The 23,224-nt window shown below is 39.8% G+C and overlaps 1 protein-coding gene across 1 annotated transcript; it reads right to left on the reverse strand.

Moving 5' to 3' along the window:
* Window positions 1-1,680: 1,680 nt before the first annotated feature.
* Window positions 1,681-21,763, reverse strand: vat1l (vesicle amine transport 1-like). The gene is made up of 9 exons (XM_027012931.2): window positions 21,380-21,763; window positions 20,402-20,531; window positions 19,640-19,855; window positions 19,023-19,165; window positions 17,506-17,609; window positions 16,870-16,925; window positions 16,504-16,698; window positions 3,358-3,441; window positions 1,681-2,787 (listed from the first exon to the last, which is right to left on the reverse strand). Exons 1-9 carry the CDS (start codon window positions 21,592-21,594, stop codon window positions 2,689-2,691), a joined length of 1,242 nt encoding a protein of 413 aa, XP_026868732.1. The 5' UTR covers window positions 21,595-21,763; the 3' UTR covers window positions 1,681-2,688.
* Window positions 21,764-23,224: the final 1,461 nt, after the last annotated feature.

The following is a 23,224-nucleotide window of genomic DNA, read 5'->3' on the forward strand; positions in this document are numbered from 1 at the left end:
GTTTGCAAAACAAATGCACTAATATATAACCCAGGCAGTTTTGATCCAAACAGGGCACATTTCGCATGTTTGCATTTGGGAGTCAGAGAGGCTGATGGTGGTGAGGTGAGTATGTCCAGTTCAGTGCTCTGCACTCAGACAGGGCTATTTTTATCCCATGATGCTGTGAGACAGCTAGAGGGAGGGGAGAGGCAAATAAAAAAGGCTGATGTTTTGAAAGAGACCAACTGTCTCACATACCAACTGTTTCCCCTTAAAATGCACAAAGAATTGCCTATATACCCTTACAACTCTAAAGGCTTGGATTCACATTTTAAAAAAGACATTTAACAACTGAAATACAGTACACTGACTTTAAATGGGAATCACACAGCACTTGCATTTGAAATTGCAATCACAGTTAAATGGATTCTGGATCACATACAGCAGAGACAGCCTCAGTTAAAAAGTTTAAAGTTTTATTCCATAAATATTCATATCAGGGAAATTAGAAAACTATATTTTCAGGCATTAAAGGGTTGAAAGACTGTAACAAGTGGCTTGGTGGTTAGCATGTTTGCTACTCAGTGATAGGGTCTTGGGTTTGAGCCCCTATCTGTGTGGAGTTGTGTCCAGTGATGGCTATGTCCTGGTCTTAACCTCCTTCTGCCCCTGTTCCCCAGGGGGCTGTGGTTACTGAGAGTACACTATGTGCAAATTGGCTGCTGCTACCCATAGCATGTGAGCGATTTGAGTGTAAAAGCTGATTTCTGCCTGTAAAGCATCCTTGAGTTTGAGAATGTTATATATAAATGTGACTAATACCAAGTCAAAAGAAAAGGTCAAACATGCATCATACTTTAGGCAAGTTTTTGTTGCTTTCATAGAGAATGCTATAAAATGCCATTTCCCTGTATTTCTGTAGATGAAAATTTCTTTTCAATGATAGTATTGTAATTTCCAAGTATGACTGTGGAGTTCACTGGTGAGGAAAAAATGTTAAATTTACATCTTACCAATCATGACGTCAATCAGGAATCCTATTCGCCAGTGTTCTTAAAGGTCATATCAATTAAGGGCCCTTCAGTGCAATGTACTTATACTCTGCATTTAAATCTGACACAAAAACTCATTCACGAAAGCTTTGCAGATTTTTTATTTACGTAACAGAACGTCCGCACACAACATAGCATAAGTAGCATCACTGACTGCTACAGCTAAACAATATACAGTTGGCTGCCTGTAACTACACCTAACACATTGAGCATTTAGTGTTCACTTTTTAAGGCATGTTGCTGATCGTTCACCTACTTTAGGATAATCTAGAGTATAGACCTAAATAAACAAACAGAAAACATTCTCAAATGAGTTTGTAATATCAAGATTTTTTTTTGTACAATTATAACACACTGCAGACATTTCTTTGTGCCTTAAACAACCGCAGGAAAGATGAAATTGCGCATTAGTGTGCAAGAGCAGATTGCCTTATTTTTCTAATCTTCACTTCCATTGCTTATTAATAAATGTCACCGTAAGAACATCAACAGAAAGGCCAAAGGAAAGATGAAAAGTAAGCATGTCACACTTTTGTACTAATAGTACAATAGTACAAGTAGTAATAGAGTTCAATATTTATTGAACTCCATAATCATGTTTTATCAGACATGCACTATGCAACATACATGGACACGTGTGCGTGCACCCGCACCCACCCACCCACACACACACACACACACACACACACACATCAATTTATTTCCAAGAACAGTATAGGCACATGAGAATTAAGTCTAATTAACTAATTCTCTTAACTAATTAAGAGAATTAAGAGTTCATTTATATGATGTGGGTGGTATTGTACACTATTAGTCCTCTGCACACTTATTCTTTTAAGTTAAAGTCAATAATTCCAAGCAGGCACCATAATGTAAATACATCACACACATGTACAGTTACAAAAGGCAAAACCTCAGATCCACTGCCTTTCTCAAGGTTGGTGTTGGGTTTTGGCTTACCGGAGTGACATAAAACAGCTTTCAGAAATACTTTGCGTCGATTATCTAGGAAATATTAAATGCTCTAAAGTATTTGCGGTGTGCTCTCAAATGGAGTTTAGACACCAAACCATGAGAAAATCTCTCTCTGAAGGGCTACAGAGCTGTTACCAGATTGAAAAAAAACTACAGTCTGGTTGCTAAATGGCTATTCCAAAAATGAATATGGTGTGGCCAACGGAATAATTTACCAATTTCAGCAAATGACTGTGATAAAGCAATATGAGCGAAAACTCAAACACACACCTACCTGAATACAGTTGCACATATATATGTGCACAGTTTTGTAATTCTATCCTCTGCCACGAATACAGTAGCATAACACCTGAACAAATATGATGGCACTCTCTTTCACATGAAACTCTCTTTTTCTGCCATATGACACTCAAAAAAAGTTGCAAACAAGACTGAGACCTCAAACAACACTTTGGAGCAAACACTACAACATTTCAATACTGCACTAGGAATGGCATTCAAGTGGCAATGAGGGTTTTTGATTTTCGAAATACACCACAGGTCAGACAGACAAGGGATGCACAATCAATCATACACTTCACGACAGCATGGCGCCAAGTGGATGATCCTGACACTGTGGGAGTCTCTCAGTCTATGGGGGGAGGGGGGTGTCCACAAGTGGGCCAGGGGTCATTAGGGCTTACTGGATGAAAGGCATTCGCTCCTTGTTGTCGTTGTCCCCCTCTTGCTCCTCCTCTTCCTCACCCGCCTCGCTGGTCTCTGTGCTGTCGTTGGCCATCTGGGGCAGAAGGGGACATAACCATTACTTCCATAGCCTTGCAAACAAGGAAGGTACCCCTTTAAGAAGTAGAGCTGGGCAGACAACATCAGACATCCAGTGCTAATCTGGTGCTCTGTTTTGATCACTGTGCTCCCTGAGTGTCTGCTGCAGCTGTCAGCTAGCAGTCAGTAAGTGTTTGGTAGTGGGGAAGAAGTGCAAACGGCACGGAAATTAGCCTATTTCCACGTATTGTCTCAGCATCATGGTAACATGTCTCCATGGCAACACTGTCTTGTGACACTGCTGCCAATCTTTTCTTCTTTCTTTTTTTTTTTTTTTTGCTCTCATCAGCTGTAAACAGGTGTGTTAGTGTCCGTGCTGGTTGGGTTGCAACCAATTGTTCTGGTTTCTCTTACATATCATTTTGAATGAATGACAGAGTACACCATGGTTCAAGAATGTGGGTAGTAGACAAAATTAAAAACTTATAGAAACAATGTGGTGAATGCATAGCTGCTATATATACATTGTCAGTATATTAGTATGTTCACAACCCAGAGTCACTATGGTTTTCTTCATGTGACCTACCAAAGGAGTTGGAGATTTTTCCATATCCAGAATCAGCTTTCCTATGTTTCCTCTGTCATGGATTCTCTGCATTGCCTCCTTCACCTGGGGGTTAAAGAACACAACTGCTACAACAATCCGGCAAATCCACCCACATGTTTATAGAACTGCTCCATAGTATTGCCATAAACAGTTTCTCTCTGCTCTTGTAAACAAAGAATACAAATTAGTTCCTGCAATGCTCAAAAGTGCACTGAAGGTGGCAGTAGAGGTCAGTATACTTCAGGCAGATGCTAGACATACCAGGCTTCTCCTGAGCTTTCCATTTATTTTATTTTATTTTTTTTTGGGGGGGGGGGGCAATAGGAATCCATTAGGCAAAAAAGTTACTTTTTTTTTTCCTGACTGGAGACCCAAAAACACCAATTAAGTACACAGAAAAGCTTTACACTGTGTTTGTGTCAGAATAATAAGACTGAGGTTCTGCACTAGAATGGATTATTTACATTCACAGATAATACATTTGTTATGACTGCTGTGTTCAAGCCTTACTGACTGTGTGTGAGGTCAGACTGGCTCCAAGTTCAGAACCTTACATAAGACTACATCCAACAGCATCCTACAGCAGGGATATAAACACTCACAGATGCTACATGCTAACAGCCAATTGTGCATAGAAAAATGCAATTTTCTGTAAAAATCCAGTAGCCTAAATGATGATTTTCACAATTTAATCATTTAATAAAAAGAGTAATTATCAAATACTAGTCACTGTAGGTCATGAAACTGACCTTTGTAAATGGTTTAAGCACATTTCATTTTTACTGTAAGTGGCTTCACTAGAAAAAGGTTTCCTTTACCTTTGCATGGAAGCACTCAAGCACTTCAAGTCTCACACTTTTCTATAAAACTCATCATCAACATATCAATGGAGCAGTGTCAGCTCTAAGAATCATTTTGAATCTTGTTTGAAGCAAAGGTTGTTTATGATATTTCATTTCTCGTGGCCTCAAAAAAACTATTACATTGCATACCTTGAGCAAAATGTTTTTATACAAGAGAAAGAAATTCTCCAGAAATAGGCTAACACTAAAATGAAACACCTTTTGTCTGCCAGGTAGACAATGTTGTGAACATACATGTTGTGAATATATTGTGAACTGCTGAAAATGACATTCTGCATTTCTGCATTATTTTCATCCTCCCATCCTTTTTTTTTTTTTTTGCTTTAAATGTCAGGTTTTGGGAAATGGAATGCTCTGCTGTCCTGCGTTATGTTATGCTATGTTGGCCTTTAGTTTGCCATGTATTTGTATTCTTTGCAGGCCATAATCAGCACTGCTGCTTTCTCTCTCTCTTGGCCTTCCATTCAGTACTTGACTCAGCAAAAGCGGCTTGGACAGGGAGCACAGTGTACGTCAGGCTGTGCCAAGTCGGTTTTAATGGCTGCTCAGAGTACGCTTCAACTACTGCTGGCCCAGCTGGCATTGCTACTGGCCTGCCAGGGGAGTGCTAGCCTTGGGTACCGACAGCACCCTCTCCCACCAATCAACATCCCCTTAGAATATTACTTGCCCCATAAACCAGCAATGGCGACTTTCTTTCCGCTATCCCCGAAACTCTTATTCAGTTTCACCTCAAAAAGGTTCTACAAATATGAGGTGGTTTGGTTGTTCATGATTGATTCCACTACCCCAGCCCCAAGAGAATGAGAGACAATTATGCATTAGCGAGGACACTCCACAGAACGCTACCCAAATTCTCTGCATTCTCTTCAGCAGGTTTATGCAGTACACAGTACAGATATATGCGGTACACAGTTAGGACATACAAATCTTACATTTAATAAAAAGTGACAATTATCCATCCTTATAAACTGAGCATGTTGATTTGGTTAAAAAAACACTTGAGTCATATGTACTTTAGGGACCTAATGTAGGAAAGGCTATTAGGCCCTCTTGTTCAATTCAGAATTATGACTCATCATTTGACTCTGAATCATTCTTCGTGACCAGAGTTTAGTGAGATGTCTCCACTACTCATGCAGAAAGTGTAAACTGAGACAGAAAGTTCATTTTCTGAGGTATATCCACACATTCTAATAACATTCTCCATATTCAAAGATGCACTTAAATGAGGAGTGAAAATTGTAGATGAAAAAACAACTTTTTAAAAACACAGCAGCAATAGTTGCTACGAAAAGATCTGACACTGTACGTCAGTTAAAAAAAAAAAAAAAGGACCACATTGACTAGCTTGTAACAAACCCAGATCTGGCTTATTGTAGCAACTGAAATTTCAGTGAAATTTCATAACAGCTGACTAGCCACCAAGTGATGCTTTTAAGATGAACGGAGATGCACGTTAGATACACATTAACTATGGTGATCCACCAGACTTGCAAGATTTTGAAACTACATTTGTCTCGTCTTTCTTCATTAACAAACGGTTATATGAAACCCAACACTGATCTGTGCACATATGAGCTTCAATGGTATATTAGCAGACCATCACTGAGGTGACAAATCAAGAGTAATGGGAGAGGCCTGCTTCAGTCCACAAAGGAGCACTTCGATTCATGCAGGCTTTAATCTTTCTCTGCCTCTTCAGCTACTGAGCCCTTGGTTTCTTAATCTCTTTTTAAAGCAGATTTGGATGTTGGGTTGTTTAAGAAGCATGAAGCAGCAATGACAGCTCAAGAATAAAGCAAGCTCATAATCCAGCTCGTTAAATCCAACTAGTGCTCATGCATTTTCAAAACTATTTCACTCCTTAGTAATCAAAAAAGTGTTTAATCATCTTCAGTCACTGGGGATGCTTCCCTTGCCAAGGTCATAAAAGAGTGCTAGTAATTATGCATGTATAGATTAACTAGATTAGATTAACATGATGGATTAACTCTAAGAAAGATTTATTTAACCCCTTGTGCTGAGCTCTCTATATCAGTTTTTATAATGCACAAGGTAATCTATATGCTACATGTAAAAGTAAGCAAAACCAACTGAACAAGCATGGATAGAGAAGGTGGCCTGAGATTCACAGTATGACAAGCACACAGCCATTCTTCATAACACTGGAAATGAAAGCTTGGTATATGGTGAAAAACTTAAGACTGAATCTGCTTATAATGGCCATAATGGCTATGCTCACTGCTTCCGGAGACGTTCTGGAATCAGAGACCTCTCCCACACATTGCAGTTGCCCGTCCATAATGCTGGCTCGCTCCATCAGCCGAGGAAAGGCCTGCCAAGCCTCTCGGCATTCTCATGGGTGTTGCTCTTTTTGGAACGTGTCCACCAATCCCACACACATCAATCACAGCAAGGCCAGGTCAAAACCCTGACTGGAATCAATAATAGAGAGAAAGGAAAACTGGTGACAACTCATCTCAAAAATTGATTAGCCTGCGTCAAAGAGGCTCAGCGGGGTTGAGTGAAGGGTCAGCGGTGGCTTACGCTGAACATTCTGGAATCTTCCTCCCACAGACTCATGTTGCTGGAGCCCAGGCCCTGGGCACTCGACCCAGCTTCGAATGAAACCTCCACACAGCCTGGGCTTTCAAATATGCTCAAATCTGGCCAAAGGCAAATTCTAATGGCAAACCGGAGGAGAGCTTTTATGAAAAGAATTTGATTTGATTTTATGTCTACATCCATCACAAGGATGCTAAGCCTCTATTATTTAATGATCCAGATAAATATATATCCCTAGATCAAGTATGCAAAAGTACATTAACAAGAATTAGCAAGACTATGCTGGCCTTTTGCATGCGACTCAGCACATTTGGTAATCAAGAGACTGCTTCCAAAGGCTATTTTCAAACTTGCAACACAGAGCGATCCTGCAATAATGCTCTCCTTGGTGCGATTTTTTTTTAGCTTGCTCCAGGCCTTCCAACAACCTGTGGGGATCATTAGCTTCTTGAAAGACCCATCATCAGGCTTGCTATGCCCTGTGACATTTCTTGGCTGGTCACACTAATATGGTTTTCGATGAGTCCTTGGAATAACACTGAAGAGCAAATGGCTCCATTTCCTTCACATGATTTCATTATACCTGGCACATTCTGAAATATTGCACTCAGTGGGCGAATATTTATAATATATGTGTAATGATTGGATGAGTTACATTCAAATCTTTGCCTCGCAGAGATACAATGATATCCATCAAATTGCACAACACATGAATCCCTATACTTGCAGGGGCACCTCCCAGCATGCTTTGCTGCAACGTTCCAGAATGTCACCCACACAACATGGCACTTGTGTTGCCTCCTATATCCCACCGTTCTTTCAAATGAACCTAAATGACCGTTATCCTAGTGTACCTGTTAGTTTCACCCTGACTTGGGTACAGGCAGCTGAAGTTGAACCCATAGACCCAGCCCGACATCACCACAGAAGAACTGTATGTAGTGTATGAGGGGGAAAAAAAATCTCAGATCTCATTAAAATGTACACAGGTCCCCCCATTTTAAGAATACTATTCATCTCTTTTTGGTGAGAAGATGGAATGTGTTCTTTTGAGGCCATTGTCCCATACTGACAAAAAGGTTTTTTTCTGAGCTTGGCAAAGCTACCAAGCCTTTAGTTAGGGGACAAAGCCAATGTTCCTGAAAGATTGCCTGTCACTTCTCCAGTGTTTTGTGCAGAGAGGGCACCAAAGGGAACTCAAACCATATTTAAGAGACAAGTGAATGAATCAAGAGTGTAGCAAATTATGGCTGTGTTGCAGTATTTTTTTTTTTATTTCTCAGACATCAGACTGGAGTTGGCCAATTTCGTGTTAGACATTATAATAATTAACTAGTACATCATGAAAGCTACCTGGTGTTTTAAGTAATTTAGAAACAAGCACTTGAAAATAAAATAATGAACAGTAAGAGAAGAGCACCAATTTTTTTTTCAGAATATAGGACTAATTCTATCAAAAGAGAGTTTTGATTGCATCACACAGCCACAGTATATCAGGACTATTGTCCTTCTTTCCTTCCAATTAGAACACAATTAACAGCATCTGAGATTTAAACCCAAACCTTATTGGTTCAGTTCTAGCTTGGTCTATCACACATTAGAACAAGACAACTAGTAAGCCTAGTTTCACCATAACATCCACTGCACAGTATTTTTCACACAAATGTCAACAGTATGATATCTGAAAAGACTGGAAATCTCAGAAGGAAACAGATTTTTTTGTGGTCTTCTGTGCCTTGGTCCTAAGAGCCCAGCTATCTATGCAAGCTATCTTCTACACAGAATGGCAAATTATTAAGTAGTCCACTATGCAAATTTTAATTATAACCACAGCTAACTATAAATGCTAATAATGAAGTCCCTTGGTTTTCTTGTTTACACACATTTCAGTAATGGGAAGCCATATACTTACAACCCCAATTCCAAAATAAATAAATTTACTCAAAAACAAAAATAGCAGAAAGACAGGATACTTCATGTATTACCTTATCAACTCACTGTTTTTTTTAAAGATATACATTTAAACTGAAATTGATGATTATTGGACATCATGTTATAAGCACAGGGATATTTTAGCAAACCTGTGTCAGTCAACACAGTATTCGCAGCTGTAGACATACATGGAAGTTAAAGGGGACTCACTATACCCCCTTTACACAAGTTAGCACAGTTCCCTGGGGCCTTAAAGAAATGTCTGTGACATGCTTCGGTCACAATACCACAAGGGTCAAGCACCACAGCACCCTTTAGCTCTGTCTAACCAGTCCTGTTCAGAACAGCCCGTCTAAGTGCCTGCTCAACCCCCCCCAAGCTGTTCAGCGCTAGCGTGTGCCATCGTATCGTGGTGTCATGGGTGACGAGCAGATCTGGGAGGCACCTTCAATGCAGAGAGACATGTATACATTTTGGACATCATGCAGACATCATCCAGGGACATCCCTGTGCTTTTAAACAGAACAATGCCAAATGGCACTGTGTCTGGATTACAAGTGCATGACTGCATAAGCAGAGTGTATACCGGGTTAAGAGAATTTGCAAGAATCCTTTGTATTTTATTAGCATTTGTGATGTATACAGAAAAGCTTAACATTACTCTTGGTAACAGATAATTATAAACTAGCTTTTAGAATGCAGAGCTTTACTGTAATAACCATGAATTTATAAGTTTGCTAAATGTGACTAATCTTTTAACCATGTTGCATAGCTAGCTAGTAAATAAATATCGCTGTTGGCTTGCTAATTGTCGTGAGCATTTTTTTAAAGTGAGCAAAGTGGAACATGACAAAATAGTAGTAGTAGTAGTAATAATAATAATAATAATAATAATCTTCAATCATTAACATCACAAAAGCTACTACCTAATGTGAGTGAAAATAGTAATTTAATCCAGTCATATAACTAATTACATTATTAATTGGAGAACAATGGCGACGCTTCAAAGACAACAAGGTGTTTATTCCCTTTATGTATCCTGCTAAACAGAATAGCTAGATAGATAATGTACAGATGCAATGGGACTTCATTCAGTCAGTGAGCCAATATGCCTCTTTTAGGTATACTATTTTGCTATACAGTCCAGCAAAAATAACTACCATTAAGAAAATGCAGGAAAGTTGCAGGAATGTCACGTCTCTTAGATTATGGAGAATTCCACTCAAAGCCTATCCAGCACCAGGAAATTGCATCTAGAGGTCATAAAATCTCAGCAGTGATACATAATATTCAGATTCCTCAGTGCTCATGTATTTTTCTCTCATGTGTAATCTACCATTTCACTCTGGCTGAAGAAAAAAAGAAATATCACCATATTTGTCAGAATTAATAAAACAAATAATCTCATTGGCTACTAGACATTTAACCCAGCAGCTTTTGTTCCATGATCAGGAACTGTGAAATGAAATTAGAAGGAAAAGCAACGCAGACATAACTCAATTTTATGGATCTTAGATAGGAGTGATACTGTCATTTGTAACTAGCTCAAGAGTGAGAAGATGTCAGTCACGAAAATCGAAATCAAGTCGTTTGGGGATACTGACTGCTGACTACTGCAAGGCAAAGATGGTCACTTGTTGAAAGGAGGGAAAAAAATACCCAAATTGCTTTAGCAGCATTGACATTTTTTTATTAAGATGGTTCTGTAAGCAAAAGTGTCCTTGACATACAAAAGCAACAGTTCAGCCATAAACAGACGTGCCACTAATGCACTCTGCACTGCGATAATTAAATATATCTTAGCTAATGCTTCCTGCCGTTGGGGTTGTGTCTGGTGAGTGTTTTGCTAAGGTGGGGAGTAATTAAATGAACAATCAAATCCCAGGCCAAGTTGTACAGCATTTAAATAGCAGAATTTACTGCACAAGGGTACTGAGGAAGCAGCAGACCAGGCGATATGCACAAAACCATACTAAGTCACCAGACCTTGGCGTCACAGCAGCTCCCAGGTTAGCATAGCAACTGCTGCAGCCACTGCAAGCAGGGCCACGTTGCTGCCACTGACGTGGACCTGCACAGCAGGGTGCCTGACACACTGAACCAATGAGAAACCGGACCGTACGTATGCAAAAGGAATCAGCGCAGACACACACTGCACGTGTGACATGAGGGTGTGACTCACATCCAACAAATCTGTATATGAAACATTCATTGCAGAGGTCATAGTGCACATCAGTGTGCATGACTGAGGTGTTATAGAAATTGCATATACAAGTGTAGCCAAATGCAAAATCACAGAAAAAAACCGCTTTCATCTTTCAAAATGTGTAAGCCATAGAGATAAATTACTCTGGGGTTCCCTTAAACATTTAACCTTCCCTTAAAGCCCTGCAAGGGACTGCTGTGCTAGCCAGTGTATCCATCAGTGTCACCAAAGTACTACTGAACGTTGCCTGAGAAAAGATTCAGGGTGCTGCTAATGTTCCATTTAGCATTCAGATAAATGTCTTCATCTCACATCACAGGGGGAGGAAAGTGCGGAGCAACTGGACTGGACACAGGTAATGCGATTCCAGCCTCTCCTGCTGAGAACATTACCGTCTGCAGTCTGCCGTCCTCCTTAGAACACATGCATCCCCATCTCTTCCTTTCTCCCATTTTTGCAAGCAAGATCCCTCTTCCTCGCTCCTTCTTGGCCACCCTTCCCCCATCCCACTACTTTCTGGTTACAGGGAAAAGGGCGAGATTGTGCTCTCTAGGGAAAGCGTCGTTAGAGTCAGGTGATTTAGCCCACACATCGGATCTTTTGTGCATGGCAAGTAGATATTTCTGGTGACAGGACACTGGCTAAACAGAAAGAGCTAAATGCAAAATTCTGTAGTAGTTCCCCAATATGAAAATGGCACATTTACCAATAAATTCCAATACTACAGATATCTTCTCAAACTGTTTAGAAAATATGATTTCAGTAAGAATTCATAGGAATTATAATAAATAGGAGTGATTTTGTTAGATTTCCTACAAAATTGTACGAAAAACAAACTGCAAATCCCAACCTTAATCATTCGCAAATATTTCTGCACATGGGCTTGTGTGCCATCTCCCACATAATTAGTGAAGTGCAGGATTCTTTATAAATTGCAAAGCATCCCTCAATTCCTTAACCACACTGATCCTAAACACTCCCCTATGTGCATTAATCCCAATGTGGAGGTGGGATCTTTGTTCTATCATTTCTGGCCATGCTTCTTGTTAAATACATTTTGGGATAATATAGCAAAAGAATTTAGTAGCATTTTCGGCAAAACAAAATCAAACCAGAACCTCTTGCTGAACCTCCCTGATCACAGTATCTCTATAACTAATGCACAACACAAACTCTTGAGCATGTTTCTTTTATTGGCTAGGAGATGTGTCCTGTTTCACTGGAGAAAAACCAAGCCTCCCACTATGAGTCAATGGTATGGCCATATGGTTAAAGCGCTACCTATGGAGCGCCCGAGCTCTCGTCCTAAGGGCAGTGAAACATATTTCTATAGGGGGTGGCAACCCTTCTTACACTCTGCCTGATGAAATCACAGACCATATTCAAAATGAACATCAGTCGTTTGCTTGGCATCAATCTGGCCCTCCCTAGAATTAACGAGATGCGCACTGGGCGTCACTTACACTTCCACATGTCCCCCTTTGTTTATAAAAGGATCAATCAGAAGGATAATCAGACAATTAGAATTCGATTGATCTTATCCTTGCACCCCCCCCCCCCCCGCCTCTTTTTTAATGTGCTGTCTCTTCTGGGTTTTATTTAGATTTATGTATGCATAAGAATATGTATGTGTAAACACCTGTGAGTTTGTCTGTGTGCTTATGCATGATTTAAAATCCAATAAAATACTCAATAAAAAAATCCAATTAAAAAAAAGTTTTATTAAAACTTTAAAGAAACTAGAAACTTCAAGCTGTCTCACCAACGTCCATTTTAACCGCATTTATACTAGTAATGTAGGAAACAACTACAAGTATAGTTATAAAAAGAAACAATTTACATAGTTAGACAGACAACAGAAATTAGCATAAAGTGCAGTTATGTGCTTTGGATAAACAAGTTTCATGACTGTCGCTTGAAATTTCAGTACATACGAAAGTCAGTGAAGGACGAAGGAGGGGTGAAAGAGTAGAAGGGTTAGTCAGACAAGTGCCATCAGCAAAATGCAGTTTAGGATCAGCAGTTGAATCTACACAGCATGACTGATGGCTTTAGATTTAAACTGAGAGAGAGTTTTAAAATCAATGAGTTACTGTGGAAGAACTGAGGAATGAAACGGTTGAAAGGTGAAGCCTTGTAGAGTTCAGTGGTTGCTGTTGTAATCAAACAAGATGGAAAGATGGGAATGCAGTTTTGTGCTTTGACTCATCTGCTTAATCTCTATAGCGTATTTGAGGTTAACATAGGGTATTGGAATCAGTGTTTAAAGGGGACCCATTATGCCCCCTTTACAACACAATTCCATGGAGTCTTAATGAATTGTATGTGATGAGCTTTATTCAAAATACTAACAGGATTACCTGACTGGAATACAGCAGTAACTTTGTAAATTTTACTGTAACGTAATTCACAAGATTAATTCATCTCATAGTCATTCAATAAATTAATAGTGTTGACATTACTGTGGATCCTGCAGCAAATAATGCAAATAACTTGAGAAAATGACATCCCCTATATTAGCTAGCTGCCTCCACTGTTAGCATTAAGTAGTGCTAAACAGCCAAAGAAAGACATCCTAGCTAAGCATAATTGTTTTTAAATACTTCACTAGCTAGCTACATTTCCCAGGCTTGCCACAAACAATTGGTATTGATCCCTGTTTTAGCAAAACTTGCATTGCCAGTCCTAGGAGGTAGTGTTCCAGGTTATTAAAGCAGTCGGAAACAAAGTGGGACATTGCCATCAAAAATAAACTTTACCACTCAGCACTCATGCCCTCTGAGGCTCAGGGTTAATATGGTGCTTAGTACAACAACAGAGCAGTTCCTGTGCTCCGCTCTTAGCTTTGATATAATGCTAATAGGCTCAGCACTTGTGAGACAAAAACTTAGATACTTTGAGTCCATGTTTTCTGGTGCAGGCCACGCATAAAAAACCTGACTAGATATTTCTGTTTGTGGGTTGGTAACAACTCCATATACCCAAATGTATGTGCACAAGCACTGAAAAAGTGCTTCTGGAAAGACTATTTGATATGTCCCCTTTAATATGTTGCAGCTTGACGGTTTGGAGGTGTGGAAGGAAAAATAAAAGACAACTGGGGACAAACAATTGGGAGCAGTTAGAAAAACCTTCCTTTTAAGTCAATGGGGGGAAAAATGGAGGGATGGAGAGATTAAAAAGAGGAATGCAAAAAAGCTAAAATCTCACAAGCTCATTCTGGGTATAGGACAAAGAACCACTGCACCTACAGAAACCAATCTTAAAATCTATAGGGGAAACGGCATTTGAAAATTCTGTGGCAAAGAATAATAATTAGAAGAATGTACAAAGCCATCTTAAACATATGCACAATACAGTGCTTCCCAATCCAGTCTTCAGGCTCGCCCAGACATGCCACATTTCCACTCTGTGCCATCTCCAAGCATATCTGTAGCAGGTGTATAATGTTCTTGATTCTCTGGCATTTCTTGATTTTTTTTTTTCTGAGACAGAGCAATAAATGTGCACCATTGCACTGGCCTCAAACACTGCAATAAAAAAAACAAAAAAACAAAAAAAAACACCCAAGAGTCATCCCTTCATTGAGAACACACGTGTCTCTTCTCTCCTCAAGTCAAGCGAGGTTTTAAGGCAGCATCAACAGTGAAAAAGCCTTTAAGTTGCAAAATCCAAGTGACAATTGTAGTCCTTAATAGCTTTTGCTCAGATATCAAAGTTATATTGATATTTTTAACTTTAACAATTGCAAAGGATCTGATGAGAATTTTCTATAAAACATAAAATATGAATATTAGTTGTAATTTATATATACAGAATCCAAGTTGTTCCAAAGATTTTTAAATATTTAAATACATTTTTAATATTTAGATAATCTTTACCCTAATGCCTTTCATGCACGAACATCTCTTCTTAAGATTCACGGAAGCAACTATGATCAGAGATCAGAAACGTTCTTCATCACAGACTACATCTATAAAGCTTCAACTACTCATCTCATACTGCCCACACTAAGGCTCTGACAGCACAGACAGAAATGAACCAAAAAGTAGAAAATTGTGTCTGAGGACTTGGTTTTTTGCTGGCTGCAACTGTCTGGCGGAACGGCACAAAACCACATAAGCTGAATTCAGAGCATACTGCTAGAAGACAGCTGACAAGCAATCACTCACATTCTCAATGCTCTTGCAAATATCCACAGCTGATGCAACAAAGCAGTGCAGTATTGGCTCAATTTCTAGCTTGCTGTGAGGAAGCACTGAAGAGTCCATGGACATGTGCGAATGTAAAGCTAGGAGCACACCAAACTGACATTGAAGACCTAACATGAACTGCGAATAACTAATGATTGCTTTCCATTGTTGCCACTCATCATCTGACACTGGAATGCACCAAGCTGACTTCAGCTAACAAATGAGACGCAAGTGCATTCTGCTCCTGTGCAAAAAAACAAAAAACAAAACAAACAAACAAAAAAAAACAACCTCAACCCTTATGCAGTTTATGTCTATATTATCTAATTTTTAGTCAAATTTAGATATAACAGCTAATTAGAAAACTCTCTCACAGCTGACCGCCAATGCTGACTCAATATGGACAAATCAGCCAAAACATTGCTGATGAAGACCAACTAGAGCTAAAGGTACGCAACATACCACGCCGAGTACGGGTGACGCTGCGCAACATACCACGCTGAGTACGGGCGACGGTCAGTCATAGATGCCTTCTAAAGGCCTGACACTCTCTTACGGCCAATAGTCAGTTCAGCGCGTCCCTAGTCTTAGCAGAAACACAAAGTAAACTTGTTGCATCAAGTACAGCAATAAATTGATCATCTGAATTAACATCCACAGCATTTATACAATCTATGCAGACACAATTGCACTGTAATAGTCCATTCAACATTATGGATTTTGGCTGTGCAGAGAAGAAAAAGAAAGAGAGCTGCATCTACCTTCTCTGCAATGAGGACACCTACAAAAGCAAATGTCCTTCCTCAAAGACACCAAGGCCTCATCATACAACTGCCAACGCCAGAATGCCAGAGACAACAAATGTTACAGCCAGTTCTTTAAAACATAATTGGTCCTGGACTACTGTTCCACAGCCTGTGCAGGCCCATTAGCTTTAACAGAGAGTAATGCTGAGCCGGCTGGTTAGAGGATGCGTAGGCAGGCAACAACATAAACTGTATCTATTAAAGACAGAGAGGGAAGAGGGCTGGACAGCCCACCTGTCACTGGATGAGGGGAGGCTTCTGGTGACAGCACCTGACCGCCCTGTGTAACAGATGAGGTAGATATCTTGGGTTGCCAATTCCTCTAAAAATACCTCCACGACTCGCCCTTTTGCTCACTAGGTATGGCTGCAGGGTGCCGGTCTTCTAGCACCTCACTCTGTCTGACAGTATGCCTTGAACGAGTGCTCTGACTGACGGAGTGAGTGGGAGACTACGGAAGAACATAGGACCATCCTTTGTCACGAAAGGATAGAATGAGCATGCTGTACCTAACAAAGATGGTTCTTCTACCTCTACCTGGTTGCCAGTTCCCTTACCTCCTCCAAGGCCCACAGAGAATCCACTAAAGGTTTGATCTTCTTGTGATTGTAGAGGTTGAGGAGAGCCTGTACAGCAGTCTTCACTTGGCTGCAGCCACCCTGCTTAAAGAGTAGGCTGAGCAGCGAGAATCCAGCCATGACTTTGTTTTCTTCATAGAGTTTGATGGGATTGACCTTCTCCACCTGCCACCACTGCAAAGGAAGAGTCAAGAACTCTAAACTGACTATTAAAGCAACTGAACTGCAAAGACAGGTTGAAGTGGTACAATATATTTATAAAATGATGTATAGTTTTAAGGTAATTGGCATAGACAAAGAACCAATGCTATATAGTGTGCAAAAGAGAGTTTAAGCATGACTTACAGATTTGGCAAAACTGAAGAAACTCTTTGTCTCTCCCGTTACCATATTTGATGAACCTGCAAACATGTGATAGTCTTGGGTTTTTATACTTTTGCTTAAGGAGTTTGAAGTAAAGAGCTGTCCTATGCCTGGCATGATGAAATTACAAAATCGTGCAAATTAATACACTGACTCACATTAGTGGAATTCAGTCTGCATTACAATGATTAACTGATTCATCATGTGCCCATATTATACCTTATTACAACCCTTTGAGGTTCCACTCCAATTAAAAATGCCTAATGGAACAGGAAGCTAAGGGATTACAAGGTATTATAGTTGCATGAACCAGTGTATCACCATTTATGTGAATTAACCTCTGTTCTGTCCTTAAGGGATACACATGACTGATTTGAAATAGGGGCCAAAAGGTCAAAGATGCACCCTCATTAATGCCTGGTATGGTTTAGGAGGGGCCCATCTACATCAAGGTCTTCCTTTATGCATGAACTTAACTATCTTCTATCATAATGAGACTTACTGGACCTTGCCTAATAGATTATTTTATATGCTTGTCAGTGTCAATGTTATTTTTAGCATATTTTTAGCACCGTCATGCTCTGTGTCTGAGCTTTGGTATCTGCTAAAACTACCAACCGTAGAGGATGTATGTGCCCAGGGGTTTCAGGAGACCCAAGCCTTTCCCTGTGTTCTCTCCACACAGACAGTCCAGAACAATGTCCACTCCTTCTGGGGAAATCCTATATGAAAGAGAGGTCATTAAATATCCTACTCTCTAATCTCCAGCCAATCCATTCAGCTATAGCTCTGATCCAAACATATCTTAACTATAATTCAATTTTATGCTCAGTTTCTGCCAGTAACTAAGTTTTTTGGCAAGTGAAACTCTGCATCACTCATGCTTAACCATCTAGTAAGTAAAGAATCAGAAATGGTACATGATTAATGCAGAGTGCATTTTCAATAGTGTACTGTTCAAACAAGAAGACGTGAAAGTGAGTGGGAACCATGTCATTAAGATCAAGTGGTCCTAATGCCTTCTTTTCTATTTTGATGCATGGACTGCCTGCATAGCAGTCTTGTGATGCCCAGAATCTCGCCTATTGTAAAAGGACTGACTTGAGAGCAATTTAATTTTGCTTTCCTCCTGATCCTGAGAGGAATGTGGACCCAGGGAGATGAAAGAAGTATTAATCTCGCCTCTCCTACTCATTTTACTTCTATTTATTAGTGCTCTGATATGCAACAGGGTTGCATTTGAGCTCTATCAATCAGCACATAAGGGCTAACGAGGCTTAGCTTGTACCTCAGACTTTTAATATTGATTGCAAGAAGTACTAACACTGGATTCAATCATTGCAGGGCTGTTGTCTGCCACTAAGATCACATGGGAAACCACATGGAAAAATGGAGAAACACAGAGGAAAAAATATTGGTTGTATAATAAAAAGACAGAGCCTCTAGCAATATGGTCACAAGGAAAAGTAAGTGCTGCTCTGCAGAAGATACATGTATTCTGCTGAATGCCTAATGACTCTCCCCATATAATGATATTCTCCTCTAATCTGAAATCACATTAGAGTAATGTCTGGGGGAAGTCCACCATGGGAGAACTGTTCCACAACTCCAATCCTCAGTCTCCCCCCCACCCATCACCACGCCACCTCTGCCTGTGTGTACACCCGGGAGAGCACTCTTGTGCCCCTCCTTCCATCAAGCCACTAGTTTCCTAGCCAAGCACTGTGTTGCCATGGGGACCACAGCCGCACAGTGCCAGAGAAGGTAACTGGTGACGTCTGCCTCCTCAGGCCAGCGCTGGCCCCTAGAGTGTGACTCACACCATCATATCCACATCATCCACTTGCTCTGCTCCCTTACGAGCGGCAGGCCACCTCTCGCGTCGCCTTCCGGCATCAGACCAGCCCATGACCTGTTCAGCCCCATGCAAACTCACTCAACGAAAAAAAAAGTAAAAAATAAGGCTCAGTCACAGAAATGGTCCCCTCCCATTTGCCAATGAGCGGGAAACTGCTGCACATACAGTAACCACAGTAACGGCAACCGTGTATGGTGACAGCGCAACGTAACCCAAGTTTGGAAAAGGCTGCAGACAGAGGCGGTTCAGAGTGTCTGTGGCTTGACTGAGCCCTTACTTTCTGACTTCTGCCACATAGTCAGCATTTCTGTCCAGTAGGTGAGTGACGTAGTGTCGAATAGCTTCGTGCTTGAAGGGAGAAGCTGTGCCAAAAATGGTGACATTGGGAACAGTGGCACACAGCTGAGTGACAGCTTGACCCTGGGGAGCCAGAATAATATACGTAAACAGAGATGAGAGTTTGGACAGAAGACATGTTACTGAACCAATCTGCTTTAAGATAGGAAAAGTCTTTTGTTCCAAAATTATAATACATCACAGCTGACATTTGCTTCACAGTGACTGAACATAAACCATGAGATGTATGTGAAACAATCCGTTGAACAGGTCACCAGTAATCAGTTCTAGCAATACTCACCCAGAGTCTTGCCATTTATCAAAAGATCAGCGGCTTATTTCAAAGGACAAATGGAAGCAATGAGTTTTACCAAGCCAGCTTCATAATGTTTTACATGAAATTATTACCACCTGTTGTTTGCGTATCTTAGCTCAACTTCACATTCATATTTAAATACTTGTTTTTACACATTTAAAATGTCTAAAGTGAGTCCAAAATACAAGGATGAAGCGCTACTTCAATTTGTCTCCATAACTGCCCCTGGCCCAGAAGCTTACCACGCCGCCACCGGCTGAGTGAACCAGAACAGACATTCCCTCCCGCAGGTTGGCCACCTCGAACAGCATCATGTAAGCAGCCACAAAGTTCACGCAGAAGGCAGCGGCCTCGGGAAAAGTCATCTCATCGGGTATCTTATAGACCCAGTCAACTGGCGTGCACACCACTTCGGCCCAGGCACTGTAGTTCACGAAAGCCATCACCCGGTCCCCGATCTGAAAGCAGGCCAGACCCAGAGTTTAAACATGCCACACCAACCTTAAAGGAAAACCGAGAATGCCAGCAAGGACTATTTAGCATGTTCTCATTTTTTAAAACATGTATTATTAAAACAGATACTAATTTTATCTACTATTAGAAATGCTAGCCTTTTTAGGTTAAGTAAGCCCATTCATTTGACTATATAAAAAAAATTTAGGCTACACAGATTAAGTATTGTCCCCACCCCCATCATGTCAGGCTCCTTTCAAATCCATCACAGTGGTTACCAGTGCATTTCACTGAATACGTGAATCCTATGGATGAGCTTGGATATCTGCTTAGAATGTAATAATTTGCTTTAACTGTGTTTATTTTGTTAACTTATCATTGTAACAAACAGTCCATAAACACGTCAGTTGGTCATGGTGATTCAACTTTAACTGAAACAAAATTAGATCAGTTAGATGATGATAAATGATATATCATTAATATAATATAGTAAAACAGGTTAGAATAAACTACTTACACTTACTAAATATGAGAATTCAAATGCCACGTACCTCAAACCCTGAAGCGTTTTCTCCCATCGATTCCACTATTCCAGAACATTCAAATCCAGGCACAAGAGGTGTTTTAGGGGGATTATCAATATTTCCTTGACGCACCATAAGGTCGAGGAAATTCAACCCACTGCAAAACAAAATGCCAAGGTCTTGATCTGAGACTCAGTGACGTCGGTGCAATTTGGCCGTTGCGATGATGTTCATCTGGTTGTTTATTTTTTCGGCAGAAAAATGCTGATCCACACCCAATAACTTTAAACAGCTACCCGTGCGGCTCAGGTGTCGTCACATAGCGTTACAAACTTTACATCATTCATTTTCTGTCAAATGGAACAATTTTTTAAAACTCATTTTCTGATGAGTCATTTTTGCGTTTAAAATATAACGATATTTATCCTGAAAGTTAAGATGTCACATAGGAATCCGTATGTTTACACCCCTGCTCTTGGAATGAAATACGTCTGTGATTAATTTTACAGGACGATAACAACATATGGACGAATCTAGAAACATTCATAAAAACACAGTTATAATGATCTGGTGATCAAAGCAGTGAGAGCCGTGCTCTGCTCTTAAGGCTTATGCTCACGACGCGACTGCTTTTTAATGACACCTGCTAAATGAGTATGCGTAAAACGCTGCAATGGAAGTGGGAGCTGCTGTTAAAACGTAGTTTTCCACCTTAGTATTCCAGAGAATAGCCTGAAAGAAAGGCGATGAACTACACTTCTCAACACGATGTTTGTTAAACTTGTAATCCTGCATGCTCGTTTAGAAAAAAAAAAAAGAAATTACATACAAAACATTCACTCTTATACAAGCTAGTCTCTTCCCAGTTACTCTGCTGCAACGTGTTGCTATTGAGACCAAATACCAGTTGCGCAAGGTCCCGATGCAATGCCATTTCACATCATAAAATTCGAAATATGTATTAAAAAGGAAAAAACAATTTAAACTGAAAGATGAAAGATGTACCATGCTTTAACACGAATTTTGACTTCTCCTTCTTGGGGTTCAGGCATTGGTTTCTTGGTTACTTTGAGTTTGTTTAGACCTCCGAAGCCTGTCAGTACCACAGCCCGCATTTCTTTTGAATCCGATGCAGAAATTGCATTTTGCGGGTCCTTGGCACCGTTCTTCACTATCATGTGCTCAGTTTCTTCTACCATCTCCGTGCCCTCCTTTTCCATATCTGTTGCTTTTTTGGCGCTGGCCAAAAGATATACACGATCTAACGGTCTTCCTGACCCGTCTCTTCCAAGTCTGGCGTTAGTTCGGTCTCCCCTGAAGTAGCAGCTTCCAAATCCAAACGTGGGTAGGCAATCTACAGGGAGACTTACGGTACATTTACAAAATGCCGTAAAACGGGCACAAAACGCGTACGCATCGCTGTTTTTAAAGATTGCTTCCTCCAGCTTGTCCCTGTTTGCGATGAATCGTCAAAAACAGCTCTACCCTGTATTGAAGAATTTTCTACCGTACGAGAACTTTTAAACAATATTTTCCTAACATTTACACCATTTTAATATAGTAATGCGCGTCCACATTTCATTAACTTAAAAGTGCTTTCAAACCAATTGATTGACCAACCTCATTTAGAATATTTTCAGAGCAATACAAGTAGATGTGAATCGGGATTTTATTCGACATAAGTAAAGCTTTTTATTTTATTTTAATTTTTTTTTAGCTCCCCCCCCCCTCAGTTTTCGTCCAGGCCACCATGATAAGGAACGTTGGTATGGCGGGAATAAAGTCTATAGTATTCATGTAGTGCATCACAGGGAAATGAATCTGGAGCTGCAAGTTGATGAATCATTATTTGATATCACTGCTACACGGTTAAGTGGAGTATTTCAACTAAATTACCCCTGGCAGCACTCGGAAACAACGCTATAATGCTATTGTTGCTATATTTTATTAATGCTGTACTTCATCATAATACCATCAAATTGACACTCCGAAACATCTGTTCTAGAACACACGGGAAGACCCCAAAAATAATCTGCAAGGTTTCGACCAAACTAAATTCAAACATAGGACGCATTCTCAAATAGTTTAATTTGCTCTAATACTGATTTATATTTCATATATTCATATACATATATATATATATATATATATATATATATATATATATATATATATATATATATATATATATGAAATATAAATCAGTATATATATATATATATGAAAAAACTAGTCCATCTTTTGTAAGGGAACTCGATAAAAAGAACGCTGTAGGTGATAAGCCAACGTAGTACCAAAAACGGGTTCTTGCTATACTAGTGAAAAGGATGCATGTTAAAAGCAAAGGTATGTAATCATGATTGGAATCTTTAATCAATACAAAATTCCTCTTTGGGGATAATAAGAGGAACTGAAGTGAATGGTTTACATAGGTTTGTTAGATGCTTTTGATTATAATTGTGTGTGCCTCTGTAAGAAAATGAGATATTTTAGAAAACATGATTATGAATATGAATATGTGCATAACTGCAATACATGAAACATTATTGGCTCGTCACCAAGAAAAACCTGCCACCTAGTGGCTAAAAAGTCCATGTCATTTTAACAGGAGTTTCACGTCAAATGCCTTGGTATTGGTTTGTTTTTAAAGCATCACAGTTCATGGACCTAGCAATACCAAAAACTGGTTGTACCACAAAGACCTTTTTTAAAAACTGCCTATTATCTCTGACTATAGATCTCCTAGTATTCGTTGACTGTTAACAACCCTTTTGGCACTCCACATGATTACATCGGGATGTAAAATTCACAAAATAATTTTCATAAAAATAGAAAGACAAAGAAACTAAA

The sequence above is a fragment of the Electrophorus electricus genome, chromosome 1 (assembly GCF_013358815.1).
Source record: "Electrophorus electricus isolate fEleEle1 chromosome 1, fEleEle1.pri, whole genome shotgun sequence".
Classification (NCBI taxonomy): domain Eukaryota; kingdom Metazoa; phylum Chordata; class Actinopteri; order Gymnotiformes; family Gymnotidae; genus Electrophorus; species Electrophorus electricus.